Source organism: Gouania willdenowi, chromosome 18 (assembly GCF_900634775.1).
Source record: "Gouania willdenowi chromosome 18, fGouWil2.1, whole genome shotgun sequence".
In the NCBI taxonomy this organism is placed as follows: domain Eukaryota; kingdom Metazoa; phylum Chordata; class Actinopteri; order Blenniiformes; family Gobiesocidae; genus Gouania; species Gouania willdenowi.
In genome coordinates, this window is record NC_041061.1 from 7,270,701 (window position 1) to 7,296,755 (window position 26,055).

The 26,055-nt window shown below is 37.6% G+C and overlaps 1 protein-coding gene across 2 annotated transcripts in view; it reads right to left on the bottom strand.

The window, feature by feature from the left end:
* Window positions 1-23: 23 nt before the first annotated feature.
* The window catches only part of svep1 (sushi, von Willebrand factor type A, EGF and pentraxin domain containing 1), a 126,305-nt gene continuing 100,273 nt past the window's right edge, over window positions 24-26,055 (bottom strand). The window contains exons 33-49 of one of the 2 annotated variants that reach the window (XM_028473813.1): window positions 25,261-25,440; window positions 24,194-24,278; window positions 23,452-23,643; window positions 23,215-23,382; window positions 21,546-22,218; window positions 18,750-21,469; window positions 16,906-17,140; window positions 16,128-16,283; window positions 13,188-13,251; window positions 12,084-12,254; window positions 11,841-12,017; window positions 9,189-9,371; window positions 5,731-5,901; window positions 4,418-4,513; window positions 3,150-3,245; window positions 1,529-1,622; window positions 24-323 (exon numbers count right to left, since the gene is read on the bottom strand). In XM_028473813.1, the coding sequence (XP_028329614.1) occupies window positions 293-323; window positions 1,529-1,622; window positions 3,150-3,245; window positions 4,418-4,513; window positions 5,731-5,901; window positions 9,189-9,371; window positions 11,841-12,017; window positions 12,084-12,254; window positions 13,188-13,251; window positions 16,128-16,283; window positions 16,906-17,140; window positions 18,750-21,469; window positions 21,546-22,218; window positions 23,215-23,382; window positions 23,452-23,643; window positions 24,194-24,278; window positions 25,261-25,440 (5,492 nt within the window). In that variant the 3' untranslated portion in view covers window positions 24-292. The remainder of the gene's footprint in view (window positions 324-1,528; window positions 1,623-3,149; window positions 3,246-4,417; window positions 4,514-5,730; window positions 5,902-9,188; window positions 9,372-11,840; window positions 12,018-12,083; window positions 12,255-13,187; window positions 13,252-16,127; window positions 16,284-16,905; window positions 17,141-18,749; window positions 21,470-21,545; window positions 22,219-23,214; window positions 23,383-23,451; window positions 23,644-24,193; window positions 24,279-25,260; window positions 25,441-26,055) is intronic. The other variant, XM_028473814.1, reaches the window with a different exon arrangement.

Below are 26,055 nucleotides of genomic sequence, written 5' to 3' on the forward strand. Positions count from 1 at the left end.
GTTCAATGACTCATCAATAGAAGATCTGATGGAAAATTAATAATTAATGCTTTAATAAAAAGGTGAGAATAGTTTACACATATACACTGAACCATCACATCAATTTTTTACACATCGTACAGTTCTATATAGCAGCATATGTTTAATAGCATTCAGTCTATATGAAAAAATACAGCTTTATTTTACAAAAAATGGGTCCTGCTGTGCTTTGGCAGAGATGAGTGAATGTTTGATGTGGAAGTGTTTTGGTAACTTTACAGGAGTTCCTTTCATACGGTGATTCACATGGACTCTAGAAGTGATAGTAGACTGATTTTCTTTTCCTGGAAACAAAACAGACCAGTTTGAAATTTATTCCACAAATAGCCCTCATACTTTGGTCTAAAAAATATTCTGAATTTTTTTTTTACCAATTGTTCTGTGATTATTAAAAAGGTAAACTTTTAGTTTGATCAGATAAATACTTTTTGAGATGTGGACAATTTAGTGAGGGAGATATGTTGGAATTTTTACGTGTCCTTATTTTTCTTCCATTTTCAGCTTCAAACATCTCAGGAAAGTGAAATTTGGTAAAGTAATAGAGCTCCACCTACTCTGAGAATATACACAAATATCTGCTATGCATCATATCTGGTGGCCATGCTAGCTCCTCAAAATTGGAAAAAAAAGTTGTTTGGGAACATGTTTGGGCCTTCAGTAAATAACTTTACATATGCCTTAGTTCTCTGTAATGTGATCAGCTTAGAGCTATGAACATAGACTGCTCACATCACTGATGATTAGTCACATATACGTATGCAGTGGTTCTTGGGTGACAGTCTCTTGAAATCTGAAAAAATATTTTTATTTACTATTTTCATTGGCCCATTACTGCATGTGGAAATGTAAGAAAAAAACGTGATCTCTGTTTTAATGTATAATATAAAGATTACTTTTTCTTGGGGTATAAAACACATTTTCTTTATGCGACTTCTTAATTTTTTATTTTGGATCCCAACTTTTATTTCACCACTCGCTGATAGTGAAAATCCCTTGCATGAGGCCATTGCAGCTTTCCTCTGTGTCTTATAATCATTTGTTTGTTCATTTTTCACTAGTAAGTTAAACAATATAAACTGGAGAACATGAGAAATTTGTTTATTTTTAGGTTTTCAAAAATAAAGGTTTTTTCTGGTGCAATGTAACTAGTGAAAAACTAATAAGCAATAAATGATTATGAGACACAGATAGGATGTACAGCAGATCTTTATATATATTCTGAGAGAGTAGGTGGAGCTGTACTACTGTACCACATTTCTGTTTCCTATGAGATGTTTCTGAGATATTGGAAGCTGAAAATAGGAATTAACGAAAATCAACACATTCCCCACTCACTAAATTGGCCATATCTCAACAAGAGTTCATCAGATCAAACTAAAAATATACAGTTTGTCTATTGAATAATTAACGAACAATTTCTAATAAAAAAAATTCAGAATTTTCTGAGACCGAAGTGCGTGCGATGTCCTGTGTGTGTGTGTGTGTTAACCTGGAGCAGTCGTGTCCGCTCCATCCTGAAGTGCAGCTGCATCTGTTCGGCCGGATGCATCGGCCTCCGTTCTGACAGGGAGACGCGCACACCGCTGTGGAAACAAACTGTTTGTCAACAATAAAGGAATACGTAACGTTTAGGGGCGGGACAATAGACCGTCATGAGCTCTTGATAACGTTACGATACAATATTTTTGGAAAGGGGGGAAAAAAAAAACAATAAAAATTGCAGTTGAAAAAATACCCATGCTTTTATTTGACTTTAACTCTGGACATATTTTATTTTGCCTTTACTTCACCCGGTTGGTCATTGACAGGTGAACGTAACGATTACAAGTTCTTTAGTTTCTTTTATGAGTATGAAATTAGTAATTAGTGAGGATGCAGGATGCTATGCATTCCCACAATACATTATTCTTCCGTACATATTTAACTTGCTATTACTCTGCCAATTCTTAACTGATCTACACCATTAAAAAGTCAAAATGTTTCACTGCTTAGTGATAACGTTGCTAGGAGATTTGTAAAATGCTAACATTTTTACTTTTAATGTAATAGTTGTAGTTTTTTTTTTGCTTTTACTGTTAACTGCTATATCTCTGTCAATTTTAAACTGAGAGACACAATCTTAGCACTAAAACGTTGTCCACTTTCTAATCTACAAATATGTCTACTTTGTACAGGTTTAACACTGACAAAATACATTTATATTCATTATGTTTGTCATGATGCATGCAAATATTAACCCATTTACACCCTTCAAAGATCTAAATATTCTGCTTCTTAGTGAAAATGATATCTCATTTGTAAAATGCTAACTAACTTTTAATGTAATTTAAGGTTTCATGGAAATCAGGCTGCTGTTGCAAGCCTTTGAGTGCTTAATTAGTTCTGCTGGAGACAGACAGACAGCTGCTGCTCATCAACTTTGAGGAAAACTGCTGTTAAAGCTTTAATCCTGCTGTTACAGCCACAATTTGTAGCTTAAAATATTGCTACAATATTTATTTTTCTTAAGATTATACACAAATTAGACTTTTATTTAAAAAAAAAACAATTGTACATTTTGACGAACATTTTATTTTATACAGAAGCCTTTATGGAGAATAAATGAATTTCCAATTGTGCAAGATTTTGTCTCTTTCTTTATAAGTTTATACATGAGATGTTTACTGTATGCAAGGGAACCGTGGTAAGATTTATTACCAAAAATAATTATTGCCTCGGAATGTTTGTTCAATGTGGAGAAAATGAAGAGCTCAATGACTTTAAACTGTATTTTAGCCTTATTAAAAATTAATTAAATTACTAAAATTAAGCAAAACATTTGCTGAAGGAATCAAATGCGTTTTTGTCAATTATAATAATTTTGACGACTTTAAATTACAACTCCTTTGTAATGCCTGTATCGGAGAATTTATCAAATATGATACAAAAAAACAACAACATAAGGCAATAATAAATATACAATCTTTTGTCACAGTTTGTTAAAGGGATTAAAAAAAAAAAGTTTCGATTCAAAGAAGAAGAATTTTCTGTAGATGATTTTGTGGGTGTGTGATTATAAGGTTAAAAGATGTTATAATGATTGGTGTAATGTGATTGGCTGCTGAACTCACCGCTGTGGCAGCGCATGCCCGTCCACCCTGTGGGACACTCGCACTGATAAGGAGCCACGCAGCGTCCTCCGTTCAGACACGGCAGGATGCAGATGGCTGTGATCAAAGCACATCATCATCACCTCCTTTAATAATAAAATACTTTATACTAAATACTTTCATGATAACACAAGTTATTTACATTGTTTTGGCAGAGACGACAACTGTGAATGTATCAAACTCCTCTGCATAAAGAAAGCTCTTTCAAAATAAAATGCACTTATTACTTTGGCTGTGTTCGAAATCACACACCACCATACTACTCATACTAAGGCTGACGTCAAAATGAGTATGTAGAGCGTTTACATGGTAAGATTGAGTACGTGAGAAATACCCGGATGTATACTACTGTATATGGGGACATTTTTTAAGTATGCATAGTGGGCACACTAGTCATACTCAACCGCCCCATGATGCATTGCAAGCGGAACATAAAATCATCTTAGGACTGGCTTCAAGCTAAAAATCAAACATCCACTTTTCAAAATAAAAGCATCGCTTCTTGTCTTCCATTAGTTTTTAAACACTTTTGTAAATAAGGCTCTTATTTTGACGTTAACTAGAAGTTTTGCTAGTAGCACAATGGAGGGTCTCCGAAAATCACCAAAATATTAGAATGAAATATATATATATGAGTTTTATGGATCCAACAATGAGCACATGTTGATCTTCTACTTGGTCACTTTCTCACTTAAAATGTTTCCAGAACTTTCAAAGATGGAGAATTAACAGCGATATTTAGCCTCAGTGTGAACAAGGTTTTTGTCGTCGTAGGTTCCAAATGCATCTTGGGAAACTTGGAGGTTTACTTCATTGGGAACGCTCATCATCCTAATCATACTTATAGTATATAATAGACAGTGTATACTCATTGTATTTATAGTGTGTAGTATTATGGAGTGTGACATTTCAAACACAGCAATTATTTCATTACCACTACTACATACACTGAATGTTTTCCCCTGACAACAGTCTCACGACCCTCTTTTGGTTCTCCACCCACCTGTTGAGAACCCATGTTCTAAACTAAGGCTCCAAAGTTCTCCGTATTAATCAAATGGATTATAAATTCATATAGAAACCTACACATCAGGAAGAATTTCTAACAGTTTCTCAGTATGAAACTGACTTCCTTTCACATTGTTCCTTCTTTGTTTGGTAAGACCTGTTCAGCGTTACACACACATTCCTGTGTATTACTATTACACACACATGTCAGTGCTACTTACGGTCCTCACACAGGCGACCCATCCAGCCCTCGGGGCAGGAGCAGGTGTTGGGCCGCTGACACACACCACCGTTCTGACACTGGAGCCAACACACCGCTGTGGGACACACAAACACACAATTAGGACACAAACACACATACATTTTTCCATGTAATAACAACAGGGCCACATGGCAGAAGAAGAAGTTAGTCACAGGTTTGTGGTTGGGCCTCATGCATAAAAACCAAAGCTGAGGATTAGTTTGTTTAAATGCAGAGACGTATGGAGCGTCTATTGTAATGCTGCACATGCTAAAATAAACAGCAACGTTTAGCAACAAACCACGTTTAAAATTGTATGAGAATTTTTATATTTATTTTTTTTTTACCAGATTTACAGCAATATTTGTGAAATTTGTGATTTCTTTTCTCATAAAAATATAGTGTCAATGTTAAATGTGAACTATTAAATCTAAATCAAAATGTTACATTTAAATATAAACGTTACATTTATTTTTAAATGTTAAATATTTAATGTAAATGTGAAATCTAAATGTTAAATCTAAATGTTAAATATTAAATCTAAATGTTAAATATTAAATCTAAATGTAAAATCCAAATATTACATTTTAATATAACTGTTAAATCTAAATCTCAAATCTAAATATAATTAATCTAAATGCTAAATGTTAAATCTAAATCTTAAATGTAAATCTGATACAGAGAATAATTCCAGAAACACACAAAAAGAAATCAAAACACAAAAAATTACAATAAATATACACAGTTACTCCAAAATCATACAAAACTACAACAAAAATGCACAAAATTACAATGAAAATACACACTATAAATCCAAAAACACACACAATGGCAACAAAAACTCAAAATTTAAGTTTTCATACTTTGACTATTGTGATCATTTATTTTTTGGTCTCCTTTTACCATCGTTACTGTAATTGTTTGTCCACCTTTACGTAATAAAAAACAAACAAATAAAAAACCCCAAAAAACCTGAAACCAGATGTTTCGTTGAGTTAAATTGTAAAGTTTATGTAGAGGTGCACCCTGACACACACACACACAAACAAACATGCAAACTCACACACACACACACTCACACACAGAGAGAGTGGATAAGAACAAAAAAAAGCTGGCACATGTTCCACAGAGGTTACAGGAAGGGTTTAAGTATTAAAGAAGATCAAAGGACAACAGCTTTAGCATCAAAGGAGTCATTTTCATGTCATGTTGGAGGGAAATATGAAAGCCACAGTGAACGAGGGGGGGTGGGGGTGTTAGCAGGAGGAGGGCGGTCTCTTTCTGAACGTCTACCTCTGCACGTGGGAGGCGGTGTCCACGTGCCGTTCTCCAGACACCTGCTCCTCGCGACGCCCTCCATGGCGTAGCCGCCATAACACGAGTACGCCACCACGTCCCCGAACTGGAACACCGCCCCACGCACCACCCCGTTGGCCACGTGAAGGGGGGGGCCACAGGACACCCCTGTGCAACGGCACAGATGGAACGACCCAACGGTTACTCACTGCGCTGACATCGTAACTGCTAAATTCCCCACATATGATCCCACCATCACAGTCTGGAATTCTTTTACAATTATTCCCAATCATTTTGGGAAAAAAGTAGTTTCATCAACAATCCACAATGGGATAAGCTCTTATGTGTGTTTCTGGTGTTGAACGCTAGTCATTCATTGGTCCATGGAATGCCATGGAGGAAACGGGACTCTTTCATTGGTTAAGATTCTTGCTAAAGCAGCTAGAGACGAACTATAATAACTATAATTATTTATAAAGTTTTTTTATTCAAATATAGACATAGTGTAGGCCACATTGATCAATAGATCAAAGATCATTTGCTCAAAAAAAAAAAAAAAATGTCGAAGGTTGAAATTCACGCATGAAAGTTTGTTTTGATCTGTAAACATGTTTATTGACATTGTTGGAAAAGTTTGGTGCATTGAATTGTGGGATGTGAAGTCCCTTAGACGGAAGCGTAGAAGTGTTTTTTACTTCCCCCCAAAAAACTCTGATAAAGTGACTTCCCAACACATTTCTGGTGTTTTCAACAACTGAAAGTTTTGAGGTTGAAGGTTGAAAAACACTGTAGTATATACTCATTGAGTTTGTAGTGTATATCATGTTAGCCAATGTCAATGCATTGTGTTCAGATCAAAACAAACTTTTGAGCGGCAATTTCAACCCTCTCCATCTTTTTTCCAAAGCAACTGATCTTTGATTTATTGATCTATGAGGCCTACACTATGTCTTTATCTGATAAAACATTTAATCTCCAGCAATTTTTTCCATAAAAATATGGATTTTTGTCCTTCAACTACGGGAGAGTCACAGAACTAGGTGTACCATTGTGTCTCTGGTGTCCTCAGACAGCTCTCTGGTCTTGGCCATGGTGGAGGTCTGACTGTTTGAAGGTGTCGACAGGTGTCTTTTATACAGAGAGATGGAATTCTTGCTTGTTTGTCAGTGGCAAAGACTTATTTTACCCAATAATTTACAAATAAATTCTTTAAAAATCATACAATGTGGTTTCCTGTATTTTCTTTTCACATTCTGTCTGTCACAGTTGAAGTGTATCTATCTATGATGTAAACTACAGACCTCTCTCAACTCGCACAAATACTTGTTTTTTGCCCCCACTGTATATCAGTCAGGATTTGTTAATCCTTCTTTGTGAAACAGGATTCTGACCTTTCCCCACACTCATGCACCAACATCTGACGACACAGATGCAGAAAACAAATGTGACCATGTCCACTATCTAACGTGTCCCACCCCCCCACCACGACCACTGGTGATTGTCATGCAGAAACTCTGATTCAATGTGAGGCTGAAGGAGGAGGCGGAGCAAACAGCATGCAAATCCAAACAAATAGCCATAGCAACGAGAAATCAAGACGAGTGCGCTTGAGTCGCATCAAAGCAAGGCCTCACAAAGGTTGCCATAGGAGCCTGTGATTAGTGCGGCACACACACACACACGTGTTTGATGCAGTAATAAAAGCTCAGAGACACCACGTACAACAGAAGGGAGACCATTGTTCACATGGCGTCCATGCATGTGCACAGTGTGCAACTGTGAGACCCCATTTCTGTCCCCATAAATTATAGAATTCAGACCTAAAGATGCTTCGGTATTCATAAAAACAGATTAAATATCTCAGTTTACGAAGCAAATCTCCCTCTATGGAAGATACTAAAATATTCCGAAAAAACACATAAGATGACAAAAACAAGTAAAAAGACAATTATATTAAAAAACAAACAAAAACTCACTAGACGACTACCAAAATAAATGTAGATAATGATATAAAAACAAATAAAGTGACTCGAAAAACTTACAATAACGACAAAAATATAAACAAAATTAAAGATAAACACAAGACGACAAAAAAAAATTCAAAAATAATGATATTAAAAGTAATTAATATTAAAAAAGAACAAAACATATCTTCTTTTGAAGACCTCATGAGATATCGCGTGAAGTTTTATTATCGCAGGATCTCATTTTACGAGAGGGCAGATTAAAAAAATCCAAACCATCTTATTTTATTAATATTATTTATCTTATTTTTATGGTTTATTTTACTTTAGTAATATTTTTATATTCAGGCTTAAACATTTTAAAAATATCGTGTCGATATTGGGACTCCAACATCGTGTATTATATCGCAGACCATTTAGATAAAGTTTTAAAAATTATATTTTGTTTAATTTTTGTGTATGTTCCAGTAATTTTATTTTGAAAGATTATCACTTTCCCATTTTGCGCTCACAGCTCATATGTTCTTTGCCAATAACTCGAATTACATAATAATATGTTAAGGTTTCATTAATTCAGACAACTTTTTTTCAGGAGATGTCATTTGATCTTCTGACGTGTTTCGACTGTCAACTGCCAGTCTTCTTCAGAGGCGTCTGCTGAGCGTTTTAATGCTTCCTTGGCTTCCGCGTAATAATTCCCGCAAGTTCTTTTTGAATAATATGGTAAGCTTTCATTTATTCAGACAACTTTTTTTCAAGAAGTTTACTTTGATCTGATGACATGTTTCGACTGTCAACTGCCAGTCTTCTTCAGAGATGACTGCTAATTGCTTTGTTGTGTCCTTGACTCACACGTAATAAATCCCGCAAGTTCTTTTTGTCTTCTTTTTGAATAATACGTTAAGGTTTCATTTATTCAGACAACTTTTTCCCAGGAAATTTACTTTGATCTCATGACACAATTCAACTGTCACCTGCCAGTCTTCTTCAGAGGGGTCTGCTGATCGTTTTGATGTGTCCTTGACTTTTGTGTAATAATTCCAGCAAGTTTTTAAAAAATAATATGTCAATGTTTCATTTATTCAGACAACTGCTTTTCAGGAAATGTACTTTGATCTCCTGACATATTTTGACTGTCAACTTACAGTCTTTTTCAGAGGCACCAGCTGCTTGCTTTGATGTTTCCGTGACTTCTGCATAATAATTCCAGCAAGTTCTTTTTGAATAATTTGTTGTGGTTTTATTTACTCAGAGAACTGTTTTTCAGGAAATGTACTTTGATCTCCTGACATGTTTTGACCGCCAACTGCCAGTTAAATAACTTAATATTTCTGTTAAAAGATGTTGTCGAGAATAGTTCAATGACTTATAATTTACCATGTGACAGGAAGTCAGTGATGAACTTGAATGCATTGTTTTTGTTCCTCCACAATAAAACCATAGAGCAGTAAGAAGCCTTAGTGTTTCCATTGGGGGATATGTAGTACGTACGTTCACACACAGCGGTGATGGGGCTCCAGCTCTGGTCGGGCCTGCAGGTGATGGTCCCGCTGCCCCTCACCTGCTGCCCTTTGGGGCAGCTAACACGCACTGACTGCCCCACCCAAAACTCCGTCCTGGATCTGTTCCTGCCCCCATCCTCCTTCCAGCCCGGCGGGCTCGGGCAGGGCTTCGCTGTGAGGAAAAATAGAGAAGGAAAACTAATCATAACCGCACATAACCATGGTTTGATCTGAAGTGGAGCACATCAGGAAAAAACTATGGTTTTCTGTCACGTAAAGGCGTGTTTTCGGGGGCTAAATCCAGCCCTTTAGAGCATCTAATCCGGCCCACAGGAGAAAGTAAAATACCGTAGAAAACATAAATCATTGGGTAAATTATCAACTAGTTCACTTGTAGAAATCTTAGTGCCTCCAAAAATAATTTCTATAAAAATTCACAATATTTGCAAGGCTCACGGTTTTTCTATGTTTATATCACATGATTGTAGCTATTTTTAATCTCAAACTGTTGAAATTACTGAATTTTTCTAAAATCCTGCAATTTTTCTTAATTTATTCCACCAAATTTCTACCACTTAAATAAGAACTGGTTTTCTGCCTATAGTCTGCGGCCCACTTGAGATCAAACTGGTCGGTATTCGGCCCCTGAACTAAAATGAGTTCGACACCCCTGGTTTAAATGGACATTAAACCGACCTCTAACATCCTCCTGTAGGGGCGCCGTAGAGCTCTCCCGATTTACAGAGCAAAATATTTTTTCTGATTGTCTTTTTTACAGAAGCAAACTTGGGCCAATTTCGATGGAGGAAATTGTTTTGGGCAAATCAAGAATAATGTTGAAATGTTGAGAATAAAGTCAAAATTTTGAGATCAAAGCTTAAAATTTGAGATCAAAGTCAAAATTTCAAGATCAAAGCCGAAAAGACGAGATATGAGTTGGAATTTTGAAAATTAACTCAAAATACAATATTATGATAAAAGTCAAAGGTTTGCTAATAAAGTCAAATCTACGGAAGCGAGGGCCAATTCACCATATGACAGCGAACAGCAGATTGTGTGTATCAATGAATGTGTTAAACTCTACTTCAAAGTTGGGTTTAATAACAAAAATATGATTTCTCTTATATCTCATAAACATGGTGTTGTAATCACTTTACGGACTTTGGAGAGATATTTCCAAAAACTTCTGTTCAGAAGGAAAAAACAGTAAAGTTTGGAAGAGGTGGAGCATTCAGTGCTGTCTTTTTAGGAGCTACGGAAACAGATTAGGGCCAGTTTGGATGGAGACTTTTGTTGTATATGGTGAATTGGCCCTAGTAGGCTTCCGTAGATTTGACTTCTTTAGCAAACCTTTGACTTTTATCACAATATTGTATTTTGAGTTTTGTATCTTTGCGACTTTATCCACAACATTATATTTCAACTTTAATCTCGACATTTCGACTTTATTCTTGATTTGCGCAAAATTATTTTCTCCACCAAAATTGGCCCTCATCTGCTTCCGTATCTTTTAAATGCAGCAGATGCTGTTTTTTTATTGTAGCTAACTCAAACAGTGCTCTGCTTTATGACACTCGTCCTTTCAGCAGTGTTTGCACAGCAATCTTTTTATTGCACTCAAACTCTTCACTTTCGTTTTGACTAAACTTCAGTGAAAAATGATGAAACCTGTGGTGGTGCACAAGCAGGAAACGTTTGGTAATATTTTCCCTTTACCAGCAGTGAGAGGAAGTTTCAGAGGAATAAACTATTGCTGATGATGAGTATTTAGAATAATGACTAATCTGAGCGTTACCACAGGAAAAAACAAAATGGGTTTTTTTTGTAATTGTTTTACATATTTTTCTTTCATTTTTGTTGTTTTTGGAATTACTTTTTTTTTTTTTTTTAATTAAATTTTGTAGTCATCCAGTGTGTTTTTGTTCTCCCATTGTGTATTTTTGTTGTTTTTGCCATTTTTTTGTGGCGCGGGGAATGGAGGTATGACAGGTGGGGCGCGACAAACAGGAGGAACTTTTCAATTTAATGCCAATCTTCTCAAAAAAAAAAATTCTTTTTTGACAATAAAGATCATTAATATTAAAAAAAAAAAAAAAGCCTACACATAAATAAATTAATAATGAATAGCCTAAAAGAAAAGCTTGAAAGAGCATTAAGTTATTAAACTGCATTAGATACGCAACCAGGAGCAAAATGTAAACATCAGACGTGGAGCAGAAGTGGAGCAGAACAACAAAACAAACAATGTTTGATTACTTCCTGTATTTTTGACTGCTGCCCTTTTACATTTGTTTTTTTATTCAGGTGATTAGTTTAATTTAGTTTTTGATTTGTTATGAAATATGTTACTTTCATTATGGAACATGACGTTACCTTTTTTATTTTTTACTGCACTACATGTGTTTTTTTATTCATGTGATTAGTTTAATTTGGTTTTTGATTATTGATTTATTATGACATATGATGTTACTTGTTCGCTGTTAGTTCAATAAATTTGAAAATGTGTTATTTGTCAGGATTATTTGGGGGGCAATGGTGGGGCTTAAAAGTTAATCTTCTTTAGTGAGTCATTTTTCTACATTTGGTTTGTATCTCATGAGGAAGAAGAGGATATTTTGATGCATGTGTGTGGGTGTCTCACGTTGGCAGGTGGGGAACGCCGAGCTCCATGTTTTTCCTCCGATGCAGACCACCAGAGGGTCTCCCACCAGGCTGTAGCCTCGCTCACACTGGAACTCCACGGCTCGGCCCGTGTTCAGACTGTGCTCCACAGTTTTCCCGTGAAGGATCTGCTCTGGGCTCCCACAGCCTGGGGCCTCTGGAGGAAGGATAGAGACGTGGGTGAGGCTGGGGGCCAGGCTTTCAGAGGCGTGAGTCCTCGTACCTTCACACGTAGGAGGAGGATGAGTCCACGAGCCGTTGGGCTGACAGAGGAGAGAGTTTGGACCGACTAGCTCCAGCCCGGTGCTGCACACGTAGGAGACGTTGTTCTCATGTGTGGTTTGGATCTGTGCGTGTTTCACAGCAGGAGGAGGACCACAGGATGGCCCTGATACTAGAGAGGGGACAAAAAAACCACATCCTCTAAGTCAACAGGTGTGATTCTCTGCAGGCTCACACCAAACCAAACACATAAATCAGGGTTTTTCAACCTTGGGGTCATGACCCCATGTAGGGTCGCCTGGAAATACAATTTCACCTGAAATGTCTAGTCCCAACAAAATAAAATATAATACAGATTACAATAAAAATAAAAATACATTTTAAAGTTTAAATTTTTTTTTAAAATTTTTATTTAATAAAAATGTGTTAAAACTAATTAAAGAGAAGAAAAAAATATCATCTCAACTGATGAATATGACAGATTTTAGACTCTTAAGGAACATTTATTTGTGTTACACCAAAGCCCTGCAACAGGAAACTCTAATTAGTGGAAACACTGTGCTTTACCAGTGAATTAGTAGAAAAATATACAAACACAAAATACAAATGATTCACCAAATAATACAGAAAACAACATTAACCCAATGTTAAAATAGCATTAACATTAACAGCAACATAAACCAGTATAAAAATCTTTTTAAATCAGATGTCGTTAAAAAGTATAAGGACAGCAATTATACATAATATGTATATAATGGTATAAAATACAATACTCAATAAACATAAAATGTTTATATTGTGATAGAGTATATTATTAATTTAAATATTGCCACTCTATATTTTGTATTAATGAGCAGAGGGAAGGAGTGAGTGGTAATACCTAAAACAAGGTATTTAGGATCAACATGTCTAAATATAATAATGTCTATAATAATAATAATAATAATAATAATAATAATAATAATAATACATTAATAAAAAAAAAAAAATTCTAACAACTTAAGTTAAAAAAGGAAAAAGTTATTTAAAGCTATTAATCATTAGTTAAATATTGGTAAACATTGTTATGTATACGTCGTGTGTGTGTGTGTGATAACAAACCTACCTACACACACTGGTTGTGTCCCACTCCATGTTCTGTCTGCTTGGCAGGTCTGCACTGAGTCTCCCTGCAACAAAATAATAATAATAATAATAATAAGCACTGATGGTTGGACAGTTGTTTAGTGTGTGTGAGTGAGTTAAATTAAACTGGTTTATCTTTTTTCAAACTGGTTTATCTTTATGTTTATTTGGTTTTTACAAAAGCCACACTGACTGTTTTTAAATCATTTCCTTAATTAACTTTATTATTTATTAAATAAACTTATCTACCATCTGTTTATTTATTAATTTATTTACATTTCAGTGCTTGAAGCATTACCGCCCTCCACATCTGGGCTTCAATCTAACTCTTATTTTGAAAAACTCTACATTGATTTTTCAGCGGCGTGTGGTAAAAAAAACATTTCCTTGTGCCGAGAATCAGCGTATCCTGACAAGAGTGACTCAGCAGTGTTGGCTCACTGTTGCATGGAGCACTGAGGAGAAGTCACATGACTGAGTGTAATCTGATTTCTGAGCCATTGGCTCGGGGGGTGCAGGCTGAGCGGAGAGCAAGGGTTTACAGGAAGTGTGCTGCAGGGAAGTTTACACAGGAAACACTCCAGGAATTCACTTTGATTGAAGGTATTTGTTACATCTGGCAGTGACTGGATGATTAAATGTTTAAAAACCCTCAAACACAATTAAATAAATGGAAGAAACATCAGTTTAAAGCCAAAAACCATGAAAAAAAAGACTGACTTCAATAAAAAATAACAAAATATAGTTAAACTGAGAATTAAATTACAAATAGGCCTAAAAGAAAAAATTAGATAATATACTCAACTATATATTAGAATATTTATACTAATAGGTTATTAGTATTAATAATATATATTTTTTACGGTTGCTGATATTTCTCAAAAAAAGAAGATTTTTTAAAATTATTTATTTGATTTATTTCATTGTCACAAAACTGAGCAACAAAAAAATGATCTCAGACTCTCAAACATGTATTACTTATAATTCCTGCTATTTTTAAACTTTTTTATAATGTGATAATAACACGGAGAAGAACGGGATAAAACAATATTTTATTCATTATTTAATCCACCCCGTATAATGACCACAACCTTCCTTAATGTGACTGAGTGACGTGTGTGACACTCATACGTGTGTGGCTACGGTGTCAGTTTGGACCGTGGAGCGCAAGGTAGATATGAACTAATCACCGGTAAAAATCCCAGTAAAACTCCAGAAAACAATCACCAGTAATAAATATTATCTCCCTGGTAAAGACAGTAGCTCTAACAACTGGTAAAATTAGAAACTGGTGATATTACAGCCTGTGAAGGCTGGATAGGGGACGCACTTACTCTGCTTCTGGGTCCTAGTGCCAGCCGAGCGGTGAAGCCTGTTCCGTTTACCGTGTTTACTGAGGTCCGTGTGTGTTTAATAAGTTTGTGTGTGTTTAATAAGTTCGTGTGTGTTTAATAAGTCCGTGTGTGTCCGTGTGAAAGTCTGCATGTTTATGCATCTGTCCATCCACTCTTTTCATTATATCCATGTCTTTTAAGGCTTTATTACATAATGTCGGCTGTAGTCCGGGCCGCCGCCATCTTGGTTTATGTCGTCACCAGCGCGTCATCGCCGCAGAGTTGCACTCAAATAATATTAAATATTTTTAAAGTGGTGTTTTTTTTGTGACTTTAGACTCCAATTACATGTATGTATATAATATGTTCCCCACAATATAAACAGGTTCAAAATATAATTATTTTTTACAGTTTCTGTTTCCACTGTATCCAGAATAATAATAATTATATATATATATATAATAACTATTGATTAATTTGTCACATGACTGTTCCAGGGTTTGAGTTTGTTTTATTTAGTTTCACATCTACCTGTAGCTCTATGTTTTTTACACTGATGACAACTTGTTTGTAGTTTTATTTCAGAAAGTTTCACTTTTACAGTTACAGTTGGAAATCTTTGTTAATTGAATATCCAGTTATATTACAGCAACCAAATTAAACTATATCAACTAAGTGAATTAATAAAAATGGCCTGTGTAAAGGTTTTTTCAAACTAAAATATTATCTTGTGAAATCTGTGACCTGTTAAACCTGAACAACTCAAAGAATCAGAATCAGAATCATTATTTCTTGGCAGAAATGCTTTTAAACACTTGCTGTACATTCAGCTAACATAAAAATCTTGTTTTCAAATATGTAGAATAATTGTGAATTTATCAGTAGCAGTAGTAGTTTTAATATTTTAGTTAATTTTTTGCAGGCACCTTTTTTTTTGTCCGTCAAATGTATTTAAAATAAACTAAAATTAAAGAGAGAATGTTATTTAACTGTTGAACCTTGCCATAATTTTATTTATTTATTTATTTTTTTAAATTGAAAAAAAAATGTTTATGGTCTTGGTCTCGGTTTGTCTTCGTCTTGACTCGGTCTCGGCTCCCGAAAGTCTTGGTCTTGTCTTGGTCTCGGTGCATTCTGGTCTCGGGCAAGTCTTGGTCTCGGATAGTGCGGTCTTGAACACAACACTATAATTACTTAATCAAATAAATAAGATAAATTAATTAAGATTAAAAGTATAAAATAAATATAAAAATAAATAGTTATATATATATATATATATGACAAGCCATTTAGGAAATTCAATATAGATTTATGAAAGTTTGAACATATATAAAAAAGTCTGAATGCATATATATATATATATATACACACTATATAATATATGATTTATTTTATTATATAATGAAATAAAAACTTATAATGTAATTATTAAAATTCATTTGAAATTTAGTCTTATTCACGTCAGAAAATGACTTCCTCTTCAGTTTAATTTTGTTTTGAAATTTTTTTTTTTATGTGATATTGTATAACTACTGTACTTTGTGTTTGTAACTTGGTATTGATGAATTGATGGTGATGAGCAGCACCTTGATGTCGTAGCCTGGCAGGCAGGAGAACACGATAAAGTCTCCATAGTTGTAGCTGTCGCCTTCTGTCACGCCGTGTGGAACAGGAGGAGGTTTCTCACACGTCACCATCTCACAGGACACCGATTGGACACCTGGAGCCCAGCCACCGCCCACCTGATGACATCACACACCCAACACCACCAATCACAGTGCTGAATAGGAACCTTTTCTGCTGCACAGAGTAGTTCTACATTCATTTGTGTTTTCCTCTAGTTGCTGTCTAGTTCAGTTGGATTAAGACCAGATGCCTTCAAGAAACTAAGAATATTTTTTCAACAATTTAAACCCATTTTTGCTTATTTTTTACCCTTTTTCTGCAACTACACCAAACTTGCCATATTTTAACCTATTTTAATCACATTGTCTTGCCATTTTTTGCTCCTTTTAATGCATTTTTGCTACATTACTTCCATTTCTGCCACTTCTCTATCAAATTTCAATACCTCTTCTGTACATTTTTTTCGTCGCTATGTTGACCCATTATTGTCTTTTCTAACCTTTTTACACCACATTTTGTTCTTATTTTTGCCAATTTAACCACATTCACGATTTGTTATGCCCATTATTTGCCAGTGTAAACTAATTGTTCCAATATTGACACTTTTAACCCTTTTTACCACTTTTTCTCTCATTTTCAACTTTTAACCAAATATCTGTGGTTTTTAAAATCTGATTTCACCACCTTTTCCACCATTTTTGATCCCTTTTAACCCATTTTATTTCTGTCTGTTCCTACCTGACACTCTGCCAGCGCCGACCCCTGCAGGTGAAACCCTGGTGGGCAGGACAGGGTGATGGAGCCCCCGACAGGTGTCAGCTGCTTCCCTGTGATCACCAGGTGGGGGTCCGAGGAGTGGGTGGGAAGCAGGCAGGGCTCCGGCCGGCACCGGACGCTGTGTTTGGACCAGGACCCGTCTCTCTGACAGGACAGAGAGGCCGTCTGTGAGGAAAGCTGGTATCCATCGTCACACCTGGAGAGCAGCAACATAAAAGATAGAAAATATGTCAAGTCGGAGCAGAAACTCACCCATAGCAAAGATTTACAAAACCATTTAAAATACAGTGCATAAAGACTACAATGATTGTTATGAAAAGACCATTAAAAAAACAAAGTGCTGTACTCCTAAAAGAGCACCAAGTAAAACATCTCACAATAAATGATTAAGTAAAAATAACTGTCCGGAAAAAAACACGATAGACTCAGAAATCTAACAATTATTGAGATATTGCTCCTTTACACATCTTCATTTTTGGACCATCATCAATCAATCAGATTTAATTGTTGTGAAATAAATCAATGGATCTGAATTTCCCCACATCACACACAAACACTGTGTTTTTAAAGTAAAGCACATGTATTATATTCAGTCCCTCTATGAATATTGTGTAGTAGTTTATATTATTACTATTTAATATGAAAATATGTGGAATATGAAATTGTGAATATGGAATATCTTGAAAAAGCATCACTTTGAAAATGAAATGTAAAGAATGCAGTTTTATATTTACAGAAATCGTTTGTAGAGAAGACAAGGGAAACTCATTTTGTAAGACCCTCAAAGTAAACAAATAAAATGTATCCAAAAAGACACCAAAAAACTAAAAAATAATTACAGCAAAAAACTCAAAAGGACAACAAAAATACACAGAATCAAAAAAAAATTACAAAATGGCATAAAAGTACACAGTGACAACAAAAACACTGAGAAATAACATTAGAACTAACACACAAAGCAGCAAAAACACACAAAAGGACAACAAAAATGCAAAGCACCCATTGTTCTTTCCTGATCACCAGCATCTGGGATGGACAATAAATAGACTGATATGAGCTACTTTAACAACGTCTGAAGAGAAATGTATGCTGCCACCTAGAGGACGATTCTTTTCTCATTTAGAACAACAAAAATATAAATAAATGAAAATTTTACAACCTTTTTTTTTTTTTAGATGCAACAAAGTTAATCCATCACTAATCCTAAATATAATTTTTATTTGTGGGAGGAACAAACCCCGTAGATATTTTTCAACTGATTCAGAATCAATATATTGATCCAGATCCCCTCTAAAAATTAAATGGAATCTTCCATGACATAAGTTCTATTTTTGGTCATTTTCTTGTCAAAATCTGTTTAGTACTTTGAAAATAATCCTACTAACAGAAAGCAAACAAACAAACAAAAAAATAAACGCAGATGAAAATAAAACCTTCTTAGCGGAGGTAATCATAATAATAAAACCACCAGAGTTTCAATGTACAGACTTTTAGCTGTAGAATAAAAATATTACACAATGTATCAACATGTCACATTTTCAGTTTAACATTCAAAGACTCAAATTCTGTTGATATTTGTTATCAAAACGCTTTTATTTTGTGGATTTGAGGCCAAATCATTTGCATTATCCAACAAAGTATTTGTTGTTCTAGGGTAATGACAAGCGATTTTTATGCTAACACTGTGCTAATGCTAAGCTAATGCTAAGCTAATGCTAAGCTAATGCTAAGCTAATGCTAAGCTAATGCTAAGCTAATGCTAATTCACTATTCAATAAGTTGTAAGTATGAGGGGAAGTGTTTACCTGTATGTGATCTGGTTGGGGAAGGTAAAGATGTCCCCCTCCACCTGAGCGTTAGCCACCAGAGGGGGTTTTCCACAGTTCACAGGCTCACAACGAATTCTGGGTTCGCCCCATCGACCGTCTCTTCCACAGGCGAGGTGTGGGTATCCCTTTGCCTGGTAGCCTGGCCGACACCTGTATATAGCCATATCCGTGAAGGTGGCACTGCCGCCCTGCAGCACAGCATTTGGAACTGTAGGCGGGGCGACAGTGCACCTCCCCTGGCCACACACAGGTACCCCAGGGCTCCACACACCTCCCTTCTCACACGCTGCCTGGGAAGGACCGAGGAGCTTGTACCCGTCGTCACACTGGAAGAGGACTCGGTCTCCGCAGGCGTGGTCTTGGCCCAGGACCACCCCGTTTTTAACCACGGGGAGGTGGCAGATGCACGGTTTGCACTGAGGCACGCTGCCCAACCAGAAACCTTCAGCGGAACAGCGCAAGAATGGATCCCCAACCACCTCGTAGCCGTCAAAGCACACGTACTCCACCACATCGTCGTAGTTGAACCTGGAGCCGTTCAGGAAGCCGTGGCTGATATCCTCAGGGGGGTCGCAGGTTATAATGTTACAGCTGGGTGGCTGTTTATCCCAGCTCCCATTGGACTGACATATTAAAGTAGGATCCCCGTGAAGTGTGTAACCCTCATCACATTCATACTTTACTTTGCTGTTATAGCCAAAGTCTGACCCTAATAAGCTGCCATTGGGTATTTGGAAGGGTTTCCCACAGCGCGCTGGTACACAGGTGGGAGACTTGAGACTCCAGGTACCGTCAGCCTGGCAAACACTGACCGATTTTACTTTAAGGAGGAAACCAGGCTGACAGCTCAGTTCTAACTCACTCCCATATGTATACCCATTACCTTTGAATGTAATATCAGTGGGAACTTTGGGAGGACCACACAACACTGGCTCACACTCCGGCTTCTGCCCACTCCACTTCCCATCGACCTGGCAGGTTATAGTGTCACTTCCATTCAGGATAAACCCCGGCCTACACTCAAAGAGTAACACTTTGTTATACTCAAAGCCACTCCCATGAGCTGTCCCATTGGCTAGAGGCCCCGGATCACCACAGGAAACAGGACGGCAAACCGGGGCTTCGTTACTCCACAGCTGACCCGACACACAATGCCTCACAGCGTTACCCACCAGCTCGTATCCTGCTTCACACGCATATCGGACCATGCTGCCAAGAGAAGCATCAGTCACATTCACCCAGCCATACTCTGGACTGGGAGGAGTTTCACACTCTGCTGGGACACATGACGGGGCCGTCCCATTCCAGCCTCCGTCCCCCTGACACATCAGCCTTGTTTGGCTTGTGATGTCGTAACCTGTCTGGCATCGATACTCAATTATTGTCCCTTGAAGAAAGTTCAGACTTGCAGGTGATGAAGCTCCAATGTCTTTGGAAGAAGATCCTTCTCCTTCCTCTGTCACTCTGATATAATCCCCAAAATCGATGTGAGGTGGCAGGCCACAGTCCGAGAGCACGCACACAGGGACAGGGCTTGACCAGCCCGACTCTTCACACGTCACATGGGCCTGGCCTACAAGCTGAAAGCCAGGGAAACAACTATAGAATATAGTCACACCAAAACTATGATCCTGTCCTTCAACAAAGCCATTCTCAATTGGATGGGGTGGAGTACACAATATCTGTACACAAGCAGGAGGCTCAGTGCTCCACTTCCCATTAGCCAGGCACTTCAGAGTCTCTGGCCCTTTAAGACGGTAGCCTCGCCGACAGGAGTAGATGGCAATGTGACCAAACTGAAGTTTGGTATAGACGACTCTGCCGCTGGTAATCTGTTTGGGTGGTGAACATTCAATTGGCCGGCAGGACGGTATCCCACCAATCCAGAGTCCCTTCTCTCCACAGAGGACAGTGGCGTTACCAAGTAAATTATATCCAGTTTTACAACTATAAAGTGCTTTGCTGAGGTACATTAGACCCTGGACATCAACGATACCATTAGAAATGTCTGAGGGATGGGGGCATTCAACAGGGATGCATTCAGGATAAGGACTGCTCCAGTGTCCACTGGCTAGACAGGACACAGAGGTCTCTTTTCTGAGTGTGAAGCCATCCATGCATGTGTAGGACACCACAGAGCTGAAAGGAAAAGGAGGGGAAGACGAGGAAGGGCCACCAAAAGAAACCTCCGGCAGCTGCCCGCAAAACACCTGGTTACACACAGGAAAGGTATCATTCCACTCCTGAGAAGGGGTGCAGCGAAGGATCCGCGCCCCCTTCAGAACGTAACCTCCCTCGCAAGATAACTCCACTGTTCCAGATGCAGAATCAAGACTCTTCAGGACCAAATGGTTCTCCTCCAGTGGTGGCTCTGCGCACTGTACGGGAGAACATCGTGGACGTCTCGACTTATCCCATGTTCCGTACTTGAGGCAGGTCCAGATGGGGTCTCCGGCCAGCTCATAACCTTCGTCACAGACGTATTCTACTTTGCGTCCCACCTGGAACTCTGAGCCTTTGTAGTGTCCATGGATGATGTCCGGAGGAGGCTCGCAGGTCAAGAGGACACATGTAGGAATGTTATTGTTGGACCACTGGCGGTTGGCTTGACAAACTCGGTACGGTTGACCAATCAGCCTGTAGCCTGCTTCACACGCGTAGGTCACCCTGCTGTTGAAGGTGGTTTGGATTTTGCCCTATGGGGAGACAAACATTTAAACACATTCAATATTTAAGAATAATTTAGAAATGCAATGTTCTTTGATGACCAACCTGAACGTATCCATTCCTCAGTGGTGGTGGCAATGAACAGGACACTGGTACGCACGAAGGCAGAACTCCACCCCACTCCCCGTTGGCCTTGCAGGTCCGCCTCTTCTCTCCTCGAATCAGGAAGCCGTTATAGCAGCTATATGCCACCACGGCCCCAAAGTTGTAGTTTGATCCACTCACATAGCCCCGTTCGATGCTCTCAGGTTTGGAGCACCTCACTGGCACGCAGCCAATATCGAAGGGCGAAGGCTCCCATTCTCCTCCAATCAGACACCTGAGTGTGGCTGTGGTGTTGAGCATGAATCCTTCCTCACATTTGTAGCTCACTTCAGAGTTGCTCGAGTATTTAGGTTTGTAGCCTGAGTCTAAAATGGCGTGGGCCAAGTTGGGCGGCCGTAGGCAGAAGTTTGCAATGCAGCGAGGGACCTCCATGCCAGCAGGGGGTGCCCACACACCCTGAGCATTGCACACCATCTTGGAGTTGTTGCTGGCGGTGTATCCGTCTGTGCAGTAGTAGTTTGCAGTGTCTCCAAAAAGCTGGTGGCTCTCGTAGGACTCTGCATGGTCAATGGCGGGCGGGGGGCCGCAGGAGCGAGGAACGCACTGGGCTGAACTTTCACTCCATTGGCCAGTTGGTAGACACTCTCGGGTTTCTGAGCCAATCAGAGTGTAGCTGTACACAAAGAACACCAAAAGAGAAAAATATATCAAAAAACTACAGCATCAGTGAAGGGAGAACAATTACTTTACTTTTGTAAACTGACACAAAAGAGATGTTAGAGTTGACACACTACATAAATAAAAGTAGAATCGAGTCCGATCTTAATGGAAGTTTTTGTGGGCCGGTCCACTTTTCTTGATCCATATTTAGATTTATGGAGATGCTGACTAAGGAGAACTTTAAAAAGTAACTAACCCCGAGGTTGTGGCTGATGTGCGTCTAGGCTTGAAATTAAAAAATTATTTGACATGCCTAGTCACTCTCACAGCAACTAAGTGCTAACTAAATATCTACTCAAAACTCACAATACCTTTCTATTCCCAATTCTGCCACTCCAACCTACTCACCAGAAGTGACCAAAAATGGTGGAAAAGATGGTAAAATGGGATTTTAAAAACCACAGAAATTGGTTAAAAGTTGCAAAATAGTGTGACGAAAAATGGACAGAAAAAGTGGTAAAAAGGGTTCAAAGTGTCAATATTGGTTTAAAAGTGGCAAAAATGTTGGGGTAGTGCAATTTAAAAAGTAGGAACAATTAGTTTAAACTAGAAAATATTGGGTCAACATGTGCAACACTAGGTTGGAAAAGTGGTGGAAAGGGTTTATAAGCGCCAAATATATCTTAAAGGGGAAAAAATGTGGCATAAATGGGAGTAATGTAGCAAAAATGCATTAAAGGGGAGCCAAAATATGGCAAGAAAACGTGACGAAATTAAAATATGGCAAATTTGGTGTAGTTAAAGGAAAGGAGTAAAATTAAACAAAAATGCACTGAAATTGTTCAGAAAATATGAGAACCCCTGCCCTACAGGGCTAGGAATGAGGTGGGGATCAATGTTATTTCTTCTTATTTTGTATCCAAAAGAGCAGCTAAACTCTTGCAGTAAACTTCCTATTTTGCATCATTGATTTTTATACATTTGAGTGAGTAACATCAGCCTAATTTACCCTTCTTTGCACCGGTAGTGCACCTTGTTTCCCAGCTCGTAGTTTTCTCCCACAGTGACAGCGTCTCTTAAAGCCGGGGGCTCATCACACAGGATGCTGACACAGCGAGGAAAAGGCCGGCTCCAGTCTCCAGTTTCCTCACAAACCACCTCCATGGAGCCCTGGGGCCTTCACACAAACACACACCTGACTTAGAAATGAACACAAACGAATGTAAAAGTGGACATGTATTCATACCTGTAACCCTCACGACAGGTATATATGACGGTGGACTGGTATGTGTTGGTGTTGAGGCTATAGTGGGCGTTTCCCACTGGTGGCGGATCCCCACAGGTCACTGGGTGACAGATGGGAGGCGTCCCCGACCACCTCAGAGTGGACAGACATGTGTACTCGTAAGGGACCTGAGGCAGGAAGCCCGTCTTACAGCTGAGGTGGAAAAAACACAGGAAACACACTCAGATTTCCAAAATAACAACAACTTTTAATGTTTTTCTTGTCACATTCGAGACATCTCACTGCACCTCACACCTCACCTCACTCATTTTATGCGGGAAAATGAGTAATTTCAACATTATTGTGCCCTAGTTTACACTTCTATCTATACATAAAATACAAAATATGTAAGAAACCGACAATATCCAAGCAAAAAGTGACATATATCAGTCCCAACAGGATCTTCACTTACGTTTCCTAGATTTTATGACCAATTTTTATTCAATTAAGGAAAATATTTTCAAAAATTGAAGAATTTTGTTGGAATTTTGAGTATGTTCAACTGTTTGACATTAAAAATGACTGCAATCATGCGATAGAAGCACCATGAAAACTGTGAGCACCTGCAAATATTGTTGAGTTTCATTTATACAGTGATTATTTTTACATTCTCCTGCGAGTCCAATTGGATCCTTCAAAGGGCCGGATTTGGCCCCCGGGGCCTTGAGTTTGACACATGTGCTGTAGAGGATGCAAAGGATACCTGAAAGTCACCTTGCTTCCATAGGTGAAGTTGTTTCCCGTCATGATGGAGTTTTCATGAACAGTTGGTACGGAGCAGGAAAGGGCTGGACAAAAAAAAGATATTGAAAACCATTATTAGCCTTATTGCTGCTTTAAATGTTAAGATTGAAAAACAACAACAAAACAATGTGTTTAAACATGTAGAGAGATCAGACGTAGATAAACACTTACAATATGTGTACGGCCTCTGATTTTCTGTGATTACGAAAATCAGATGAATAGTAAGGAATTCACTTCTTGAAATGGATTTTATTAATATTATTATTATTATTATCATTATTATAATAATAATAATAATAATAATAATAATAATAATAACAACAACAATAATATTTTCAAACAAAATCAAGCATAATTTGCAATTTATCCCTGTAAATGAGTATTTATTATTATTATTATTATTATTATTATTATTATTATTATTATTATTATTTATTTGAATAAGTAAAATATTATCTAAAATATTAAATTGATAAATAAGAATGTAAAAATACTGATCAAAATGTAAAAAAAATGAAACACTAAACATTATAAATGTTAACTAAATAAATAAATAGAAATTAAAACATTCTAATCAAATTGAAAAAAAAACAACTTGTAACTAAGTGACATCAAATAAATGATGTATACAAAACAAAGAAGGAAGTGTTTACAATAATATATTATAGAAACCAGTATTAACACAGCAAATTAGGATAACTGTACAAAATAAATAGATTATAATTTCTTTTTGAAACAATGACCTCTAGTGGTGCATTCTGGGATCACATATTAAAAACAAACATGCTCATCCCCCAGGAGAGAAGGTACAGTCCAGTCAGTGGAGGGTGAGGGGGTTTTTATTGTTTTAAATTATTATTTTATATGCTTTACAATGTAGTTTAGTTAAATAACTACTTTTAATATAAGAATATTAAAGAATAATACACTTTTTTTCCACCTTGTGTGGTGCCCCCTGGATGGGGGCATTGACCGAAAGTGCCAAAGTGAATGTAGTAAAGTGCGTATTCTCGATCATCCACTCACCGCTGCAGTAGGGGGCGGGACCATCCCAGGATCCCGTCTCTAGGCAGCGAAGCCGTGACGATCCCATCAGCTCGTAGCCACTGTTGCAGATGAACAACACCTCACTGCCCATCAGGAAAGTTCTGCTGCCCTCACGGTGGCCAAACTCTGGAGTGCCGGGGTCGTCACATTTAACAGGCTCTGAAAAAACACACAGACACAGAATAACTAGGGATCCACACAATAAAGATCAGTTTCTCATCAGCTAGATTACACAATTCATGCAGGTGAGTCAGCCAGAGACGCTACGAGCTAAGCTAAAAGAGGTTCACATCAACATCTTTACCTTTTCCTGATTATTTAGAGCAACCAAAAGCAGCACAAATTGCCATTTTGACAAAAAGAACCTATGACACTTATGTAAAAAAAAAAAAATTAAGTAATTTTTGGAGCTGCTTAAATACGTGGAGTTTGCGGGGGGCAGGGGCAGCATTGCATCCCCCTAGAGGTAAAAAATTTGAATTACGGTTTTCCCAAATTAATAAAAAAAACACTTCTTTTAATATAACTTACATAGTATACACATGTTTTAAGTGCCATAAAACACAGTGACTGTACAAAATATATATGAATTCATTTGTTGTTCTTTTAAAAACACGTTATTTTTTTGGCGCCTGAGTCATGTGACCACCATTGTCTTCCTGTCTTTAGGTTGGTTCTTCTTCTGTTGCGGAATTCTTCCGCTGGGCGACACTGCGCGCAGCAGTTCATATATGGCACTGCAGCAAAAATGAAGCAGAAAGCGGTCTCCGGCGT